The sequence below is a fragment of the Puma concolor genome, chromosome B2 (genome assembly GCF_028749965.1).
Source record: "Puma concolor isolate L17-30 chromosome B2, mPumCon1.1.hap2, whole genome shotgun sequence".
Lineage (NCBI taxonomy): Eukaryota > Metazoa > Chordata > Mammalia > Carnivora > Felidae > Puma > Puma concolor.
In genome coordinates, this window is record NC_141671.1 from 120,831,918 (window position 1) to 120,842,121 (window position 10,204).

At 36.5% G+C, this 10,204-nt stretch overlaps 1 protein-coding gene across 3 annotated transcripts in view; it reads left to right on the forward strand.

Annotated features, from left to right (window-relative positions):
- The window catches only part of ENPP3 (ectonucleotide pyrophosphatase/phosphodiesterase 3), a 92,726-nt gene extending 83,394 nt beyond the window's left edge, over positions 1 to 9,332 (forward strand). For all 3 annotated transcript variants that reach the window (XM_086707861.1, XM_086707862.1, XM_086707860.1), the window contains 3 exons: positions 355 to 487; positions 2,098 to 2,254; positions 9,078 to 9,332. In XM_086707861.1, coding sequence (XP_086563987.1) covers positions 355 to 487; positions 2,098 to 2,254; positions 9,078 to 9,248 — 461 coding nt within the window. In that variant the 3' untranslated portion in view covers positions 9,249 to 9,332. The remainder of the gene's footprint in view (positions 1 to 354; positions 488 to 2,097; positions 2,255 to 9,077) is intronic.
- The last annotated feature ends 872 nt before the right edge of the window (positions 9,333 to 10,204 follow it).

Genomic DNA, 10,204 nt, shown 5'->3' on the forward strand with positions numbered 1-10,204 from the left:
ACCGTAAGTAAATGTTAGGTAGTTTGTCCCTAGAATCATAATCAATACAGCAGTCTGTAGGTTCTGACCATTATTTAGTATCACTGTCCCCAAAGCAACTCAGCACTAGGGAGGAATTTGGAAACAAATTTTACTGTAATTTCACAACGGCAACTACATCGGCAACAAGAAATATCATCAATGTGGCTATTTATTTAATTGTGTTGTATGGACTGTTTTGCAGAATTACCTAATCACCATGGACAATTACCAAAGCAGTCTCTGATACTACTTAAATGTACCTGTCTGTAATAGAAAATATTTCCATATGCAATAAGGGTTGATATTTTTAACATCTTATTCTATTATTTTTAGAAATGTGGGATTACTTCCACAGTGTTCTTCTTGTAAAACATGCCATGGAGAGAAATGGAGTAAATGTGGTTAGTGGGCCAGTATTTGATTATAATTATGATGGTCATTTTGATGCTCCAAATGAAATTACAGAGTAAGTAATTTGAAAACAAATGGACTTTTTGATTTAGCAGTGGGATATCATGAGGGGAAACCTCAGTACTCTAAATAAAAGCTTAGTATTTGAAATATTACACAATATATTTATATAGAGATGTTATCATTGACTATTTTCAACCATCTAAATATATAGCAAAACTTTTATACGGCAAACATTTAAACTAATAGGCAAGGAAAAAATGTCCAGGAAGAGTTCAGCAAAATTTTTATTTGGAAAATTTCTAAACAAATGGGCACAGGGAAAATGTGATTTTGTAAAAGTTAAAGAGATAAGGAAGACTCACTGTATATCAGTAAACATAGAAGCATTCCAGCAAAAAATAAATAAATAAATAAAATGTCAAGTAGTGACGATTCACAATGTTGTCCAATAGTGAGTGATCCATAAAATACCTTCCAGGAGACGGTATAGGCTTCCCCTAGAAAACCAGTCCTAATAATCTGTACATTTTTGTACTAAACCTGGTCATAATATGTTGCTAAGAACTACCTTTGAGTGCAGTATACAGGCATACAGAGTTTTAGAAGTTTTATCTTTATTATCAAAATGTATGAAAGGCAAACTAAGTCATTGTGCTGTCTAAGCCTATGTTGTGTAACACAACAATTTCTACCTATACCTTCTGATTAACATTTTTGATGACTCAGTGTGTGGCCTTTTTCTATTTTCATTTGCCTTGTTCTTATTTTAGTGTTTATTAATCCTATATTTCACCAGTTAATAATTCTAACAAACACTTTGATAGCACTTTACTATATGCCAAGTATTTTTCTGTACACATATACTTCATTTAGTCCACAAAACATTCTTAGGTTAGATTCTTCTAGCCCCCATTTAGAGAGGAGGAAACTGAGGCACAGAGAGGCTGAGTATCTTGTCTATGTTACACAGCTGCTAAGTGGCAAAGCCAGATACAAACCCAGAAGTCTAGCTCTGGTTCATGTAAAAATCTTAAAATCCCAGTAATATTGCTCCTTGTAGCAGCTCATATTTTTTTTTACCAGGCTCATAATAATAGCTTTCCTTTATCGTGCTCTTAATTTTTTTTTTAAATACTTTCATGTTCATTATCTAAAAGACTATCATCTGTTGTATGGATTTATTTCCATTTCCGCACTGTGAAGTAGGTAGCACAGGATCACCTCCATGTTAAAGTTGAGGAAACTTACTAAGTCATAGAAAGTTAGAGGATCAGCACCCGCCCAAATTATCTAGTGGAAATGCACGGCTAGGATTGGAATTGGGGCTTCTTTGTCCCAGTCCCTGCTCCCCTGGAAAATGTCTCTGTGAAGTATAAAGTCAACAAAGCTGGGAAACACAGGAGGCAAAATGTCATGGTCTGCTTTTCTTTGGATTCTAATATTCTTCATTTATGCTAAAATGACCAAGTTTGGACTTCTATAAATTTCTGTTCTGGCTCATGGAAGTCTAAAAATATGTGATAAGATTTTGTACTTTCTATTCACGTACTTTTTTCTTGGACTATATTTTTACCTTGGCATTTAAAATATTTATATAATGACATTTATAAATTTTAGAAGCAAAAGTATAACAACATCCAATCTTTTCCATTGTGTTTTTAGATATATAAAGAACACTAGTGTTCCCATCCCAACTCATTACTTTGTGGTGCTGAGCAGTTGCAAAAATAAGAGCCACACCCCCAACGCCTGTCCTGGGTGGTTGGATGTCCTGCCCTTTATTATCCCTCACCGACCTACCAACGTGGAGAGCTGCCCTGTGAGTATGCTCCTGGAGAGTCCTCAGGACCTGAGAAAATGATTAGTCAGATCTCCTACAGGCTTTTATAAAAGTGGCTTTGGCTACAACATGGGCAGGGTTGTACTAAAAATTACCACATTTTTAAACTTTTCCTTAGACTATTGATCTTTATGTAATAGATATCAATTTAAATATGGATATGCCTACATGAACATGTTTTTAGATATGCGTATCTTACGTATTTTATTCATACACATTTTATTCACACTCACTCAGAAGGGAAGGGTTGGTACCTTATTAATATTTTGATTCTTAATATAGAAATTTAAGGTGCTGTGCCAAAGTTGGCACTAAATTAATGTTTCCTGAAGGAATACGTAAAAAAAACTCCATCAACTCGAAACGTGAGGTCTGAAATTAATTACACATACATACGTACAATGAGTTAAAGTAACTCTTTTTTTAAACATCATGTGTTAGTCTACTTCAGCATCTTTATGTATCAAGGAAAATTGTATGTAACTAGTTACTTAAATTTGCCTGAATTTTTTTAGAAAAAAATATGTATTCTTGTAATTCGGTTTCACTAGTCATTCAACAAATATATTTTCACAGTGTACAGTACTGTGAAAGAAACTTTTTAGAATGCACCAAGGAGAAATACATAGTCTCTGCCCTCACGGAGTACATCTATAACTTTGATATGTAAATGAGACATAAAAATGAAATATAAATAAGGATAAATTAAATATGGACATGTAGATGGGTCAGTTGATAATATAAAAATTATTTTAAAAATATAAAGGTAAGAGATGTCACAAAGTTGTTATTAATTGCTAAATACTGCTATAAGGATTTAGTGTTTCAAATTTGAAACACATTTGGCAGGAATAATCAATAAAGGAAGGTTACGTAAAATGAGAAGGGAGTAGGGCTGGGCCCTGAGAATGGGCAGAATTTGTACAAATTGAGAGGATTAAGAAGAACCTTCAGTGGAGAAAAGATTTGGTAGCGGGTTGGATGCAAGAGCCACAGAAAAAAGGAGACTAGAAGATGAATCAGAGATTTTAAATGTAGGTAATTAGAAAAAAAAAAAAAACATAGAGGGAAGTTAGGAATGAGAACTATTTTGGCAGGTAGATAAGATAGTTAAGTTTAGGCATGTCCCTTGTAGAAATAGGCGTTCACATGGAAAATCCCATAGGCTAGTAGAGACTGGAAAAAGCGTAGGTTCTAGGCCAGACTGGGATTCATCTTTATTCTTTTAGATGTTCAACACATAACTGCCTTCATCATACTATGTATTGTGGGAGATACACAGATGAAATAGACATGAATTCTATCAAAAGTGCTCATAGGCTAGCCCATAGATACCTAGTAAAATAGAAGAAAGAAGAGAAAAGTGGCACAAAGAAGGACAGATAAAATTGTTATAGGACTTCAAAGGAGAAATATTTCCTGGTAGGGAAGGCGACATTCTAACTGGGTCTTGAAGACAGGATGTGAACTTGAATGTTTGAATGGTTTTTCAATGACTAAAGATGGAGGGCATAGGTTAGAGGCTAAACAGTGGGTCTCTCATAATCCTAGAGTGGGGAAAGGTTTCCAAAAACAGGGAAGCCATCATTCTTCACTTACTCTTCCAGTGGCAGACAGTGGTGACTAATACAGTATGGTGCTGGCTACCACTGAATCAGAATTAAATAGTTCTTTACAACGGGTTCTAGGTAGAAGAAACTATTGGATATCCCTGATCTAGGTCCTTATTACCTTTTATCAGGACTTTTGAAAATGAATCTTAAGTAGCTTCATTGTCTCTTGTCCTCCTCCCCTTCACCTCTGTAGTATACCAGTTTACCTTAAACCTTAGGTTTCATTATGACATACTTTTTCATCCCAAAACGTTATCTACCCAGAATAAAAAATGAAAACAAGCAAACAAAAAACTCCTAGCCTGCACTTAAGACTCTTCACAATTTATCTTTGGTTAGACCTGCAAACCCAAGTTGTGGGCTAACTGAAGTCCTTGAAACTACTTGACATATCTTGGGTTTCCCTACCTCAGCGTCACTGCTCCTACTTTTCTCTCCTATAATGCCCTTGTTTTCCATCTGCTAAAAATTCTACCTACGCTTCAAGGTAAAGAACAAATGATATAAAGCCTCTGACATCCCAAGTAAAGATGATCTCGGAATTAATAGGGAGTCATCTCCATGGAATAAGACATCAACACTAATGAACATTATCTAAGATTTTAAGGAATTTGAAGTATACTAATAAGGGTATGGCATTTATAAAGGTAATTATGAGACATAATATGATGAGTGTAAAGCAAATTTAAACCAAGCTATGAGAGAGATTGTGAACAAGATGTGGCTGTCAGACATGAGGGAGGTGAGAGGCAGTATGGAAAGGGTCAAATGTAACTGAAAACTTAGGCATAACTGACTAGGACATATATAAGACAATCAGTTGTTTTGGGAAGGATGAATTCGCTCTTTTTAGTTTTCAGATTGAGAGGCTAGTTGATTATCTAGGAGGATACATGAGAAGCAGCATAGGATAGATCTTAAATGCACGGATTTGGGAGTTGGACATCTTGTGTTCAGTTATTGATATGACTTCTTTGGGTAAATAATTGAATGTTCATCTCCTCAACTGTATAAGAAATCACCTTCCCTAATAAAATTGCTGTGAGCATTAGATAAGTTTTAAAGAAATTACATCTTATGTTGGAGCTACAGTCAACATAAAGTGAAATTGCATACAAGCAAAATCCTCTACATATCAAATCACCCAATAAGTTCCAGTACATATACAAACTATATCCTAATATGGCTAAATCAACCAATATTTCCACTAGCATTAGAAAAGGTACGAGTGCTTTAAGCTCCCAATGAAATAGTTGTCTTGCTTTCAGGGGTATGTTGTAAGGAAACTGCACTTTTAAACAATCACTCCACCACTGGAAGAGGTTTGAGGCAACTAACACCATTTTGTAGAAACGATAGATTCATGATTCCACCCCACACTTGGTCTAGGGAATTAGATTCATGCTGCCTCATTTATTTTCTTCCGTCTCTTGTCCTTTCCATATTTTCTGCCTTTTTTTTCCCCTTTTTATTTTTTTTCCCTCAGCTTTGTATTGTTAAATCCCTGTCAGTTAAAAGAGAATGTTGTCATGAGTCCAAGTGACTGTCATTATTGTAGCTTGCTCAGCAGATATTGGAAAATGCAGGCATGGAACTTGGAAGAGAAACTGTAGAAATAGATCTGGTATTAAATCATGGGAGTGAAGTAAAGTTGCCAAAGGAAAGGAAGTGGAAAGAAGAGATCCAAAGTTCAAATTGAGGGAAATGTCTATCTGCTAGGATGGAAATCACTAGAATCAGTTGAAGAGATAGTGTTCACTGAACAAGTCATCAGTTAGAGCTATGTAAGAAAAAAGGAAATTTTAGAAGCCTGTAGTGATCAACTAAGTGAAAGTTCGAAAAACAAAAATCCACTCAGCTGGGTTATCCTTGCCAAAGCAATTTCATTAGTGTGGTAGCAGAAATAACCAAACTGTATGTGGTTAAGGGGAGAAGATAAAGAAGTAGGGTAGAAAAATACTGAAACTGGGGCGCCTGGGTGGCGCAGTCGGTTAAGCATCCGACTTCAGCCAGGTCACGATCTCGCGGTCCGTGAGTTCGAGCCCCGCGTCAGGCTCTGGGCTGATGGCTCAGAGCCTGGAGCCTGTTTCTGATTCTGTGTCTCCCTCTCTCTCTGCCCCTCCCCCGTTCATGCTCTGTCTCTCTTGTCCCAAAAATAAATAAACGTTGAAAAAAAAATACTGAAACTGATATTGCCTGAAAAACCCAACAAAGGGCATTGTATTTTAGGGGTATGTAATACTTCTGTTTATGTAACAATTTGAACACATACACAGTTGACTCTTGAACAATATGGGGGGGTTAAGTGTGCCAACCGCCACACAGTTGAAAATCCACGTATACCTTTTAACTCCCAAATCTAGCTACTAATAGCCTACTGTTGGCTGGAGGCCTTACAATAGCATTAGTAGCCCATTTAACACATATTTTACTACATGTATTGTATACTGTATTCTTACAATAAAGTAAGCTAGGGAAAAGAAAAGGTTATTAAGAAAAGCACAAGGAAGAGAAAATACAATGACAGTTCTGTATTGTATTTATTGAAACAAATCTGCATATATGTGGATCCTCACAGTTCAAGCCGATGTTGTTCAAGGGTCAGTTGTTTTTAAATATAGCTCATAATAACTCTATGTTTGCAAGGCTGCTCTTCCGTTGGATGCATTAGTACAGTAAGAGTTGTCTATTGCTGGCTTCTGTTCAGATTACTTGGTGCAGGTGAACTACCTGGTATTAAAGAACTTGAGTGTTACCCCTGACTAGATAGAGTTAGGTGGCCTGCTTTAGGGTTATTTCATTGCAGTTTTAAAAGAGGGTAGACCTAGTCAGGTGTCGAGTGAACATTTAGTTGGATGGGTACCAAATAAGCCATGAGGGAGCAGAGTAATATAAATCAAGTGGGAGAAAACTTTGTGAAAAAAGTGATAAAAAATAGTGAATGCTGCTGAAATGGGAAATAAGGGCAGGAAAAAAAAAGAATCAATTAGATTCTCGTTGGAAATAGGCTCAAATTAGTACACTGCGTATTTACTTAAAAAATTAATGCACATCGTGAATCTCACAGAGAAATGCTTTTGTGGTTAGAAACAAAAAGTAGTTTCCTCTTACACTTCCTCTGGCTCAAATAATAGCTGCCTATTTTAAGCTTGCATATTTAAAAAAACAAGTAAACCAGGGGCACCTGGGTGGCTCAGTCGGTTAAGCATCCCACTCTTGGTTTGGGCTCAGGTCATGATTTCATGGCTTCCTGAGTTCGAGCCCCATGTCGGCTCTGCATTGACAGTGCAGAGCCTGTTTGGGATTCTCTCTCTCTCTCTCTCTCTCTCTCTCTCTCTCTGCCTCTCCCTCATTCGTGCTGTCTCTCTCTCAAAAAAATGAATAAACAAAAAAATTAAAAAAAAAACAAGTAAACTACTATGCTGAAGTCAAATGAGAGTTATTAAAACACATTCATCTAAACAAACCTTTACATTTTCTTACTTTTGGGGCACCTGGGTGGCGCAGTCGGTTAAGCGTCCGACTTCAGCCAGGTCACGATCTCGCGGTCCGTGAGTTCGAGCCCCGCGTCAGGCTCTGGGCTGATGGCTCAGAGCCTGGAGCCTGTTTCCGATTCTGTGTCTCCCTCTCTCTCTGCCCCTCCCCCGTTCATGCTCTGTCTCTCTCTGTCCCAAAAATAAATAAACGTTGAAAAAAAAAAATTTTAAAAAAAATAAAAATAAAAAATAAATTTTCTTACTTTAAAAAAATCTAAATGGAAATTAGCAGTACCATATGAATATCAGAAAATTAATATATAAAAAATAAGAAATTTTATATAAATCCTTAGCTCTAAAGGATTGAACTAATTTTTATATAGTAAAAAAACCCATTAAAAGTCAGATGGCCAAGAAATATGTGAAAAGATACTCAACTCTGATGATACTCAGGGTAATAAAATCAAACAGATAAAACACTATTTCACACTGTGATTTGGCAAGGATGTGGGGAAGTAGGTATTCTCTTCCACTATCAATGCAAGTGTAAATTGGTATAAATAACCTGAGGAGCGTGAGGTTTAATATCTGGGAAAATTAAGTTGCATGTACTCTATGATCCAGCAATTCCATTTATGTATCCTAGAAACTCATATTCTTGGATACGGGAGGCATGTGCCAAGTTATTCATTACAGGATTATTTACAATGCCAAAAATACTATCAATATGGCAATAAAAAGAAAACAAACTATGCTACCACAAACCACAGCTAAAAACAACTGATTTAACTGGCTCTGGATATATCTCTATGGATAGATTGCACACATAATTCTTTTTTTTTTTAATTTTTTTAATTTTTTTTTTCAACGTTTATTTATTTTTGGGACAGAGAGAGACAGAGCATGAATGGGGGAGGGGCAGAGAGAGAGGGAGACACAGAATCGGAAACAGGCTCCAGGCTCTGAGCCATCAGCCCAGAGCCTGACGCGGGGCTCGAACTCACGGACTGCGAGATCGTGACCTGGCTGAAGTCGGACGCTTAACCGACTGCGCCACCCAGGCGCCCCTTTTTTAATTTTTTTAATGTTCATTTATTTTGAGAGAGAGAGAGACAGAGCATGAGCAGGGGAGGGGCAAAGAGACAGGGAGACAGAGGATCTGAAGCAGGCTCCAAGCTCTGAGTTGTTAGCATAGAGCCCAACATGGGGCTCAAACCCATGAAATGTGAGATCATGACCTAAGCTAAGTCAGAGGCTCAACTGACTGAGCCACCCAGGTACCCCTGCACATGTAATACTGATTGAGAAAGTAATACCGCTTATATAAATTGGAACACTCATAACTCATGATATATATTGTAGAGTGAAGTGCTGTAAAAATTTTAAAACATGGACTCGTGCTAATTATTAGTTCTGAGTAGAAGGACATTGGGGATTTAACTTCATCTGTAATATCTTATTTCTTTTATATCTGAAGTAAATACTAAAATCGCTAAGCTTTATGACTTTGTGGTGGTCTGTATTTGTTATAACATACATTTTGTACTTCTGTTTTCCTTTTATTTTAGTAAACAACAAAATTTAGCTGTATCAAGTTAAGATTTAAGGCAATAAAAAACACAGGGAAAAGGAAAACCTCTAAATAATAGAAGATCCCTCTGTTAATGAAAAATAATGCCCTATGAAAAACAGGCTTTTGTTTCGCTTTTACAGGAAAATAAACCAGAAGCTGTTTGGATTGAAGAGAGATGGAAAGCCCACATTGCCCGGGTCCGCGATGTGGAACTTCTTACTGGGCTGGACTTTTACCAGGAAAAAGTACAGCCTGTTTCTGAAATTTTGCAACTTAAGACATATTTACCCACATTTGAAACCGTTATTTAACTTAATATATAAATGAATTGGGGCAGAATGTAAATGATTTTTCTGTTAAATAATCACAAAATAAAGTGTTCTGTTTTTCCTTAACCCTTCTAAAAAGCCATGTCACAGAATTTTCATTATTCCCTTCTCTTTTTCATCTCTACAAACGTGTGTTATTTTAAAGTTCCTCTTTTTTTTTTCTTTTTGCACAGAGATTGTGCTGTGGTATACCTACCATATTATATTTATTATCTTATTTATAATCTTTGGCCATATTTTCTGCCCAGCATTATCTAAAGAGAAAGGAGACCAGGTTAAGTGTCACTTTGGTGAAGGTTATACAAGAAATGTTGCATTTGACAATTAGACAATATTTATTAAAAGAAGCACATTACCTCATTCAGTAATTTCACTTGTAAAACCTGCCAACAGGGTTGCCTGGGTGGCTCAGTTGGTTAAGGGTCCAACTTCGGTTCAGGTCATGATTTCACGGTTCCTGAGTTCGAGCCCCGCATTGGCTCTGTGCTGACAGCTCAGAGCCTGGAGCCTGCTTCAGATTCTGTGTCTCCCGCTCTCTCTACCCCTCCTCCATTCGCACTCTCTCTCTCTCTCTCTCTCGAAAATAAATAAACATTAAAAAAATTTTTAATAAAAAAAACCCCATGCCAGTATATGTTTTACTGTAGGAAAGACTAGGAAACAACCTAAAAGACTGGTTGAACAAATTCTGGAATTTGTTTATACAAACAATATGAGTGCAATGCTATTCCAATACTATGAAGAAAGAAGTAGATCTATATATTGAATGTATGTCTATTGTTAAATAAAGAACAAGGTAGAATAGCATTCTATCATTTTTTAGGGGTCAGCAAACTTTTTCTTTAAAGGGCCAGATGATAAAAATTTTTAGGCCATATAGTCTCTTTTGCAACTACTCAACTCTGCCATTACATCAAGGAAGTAGTCATAGATAATAT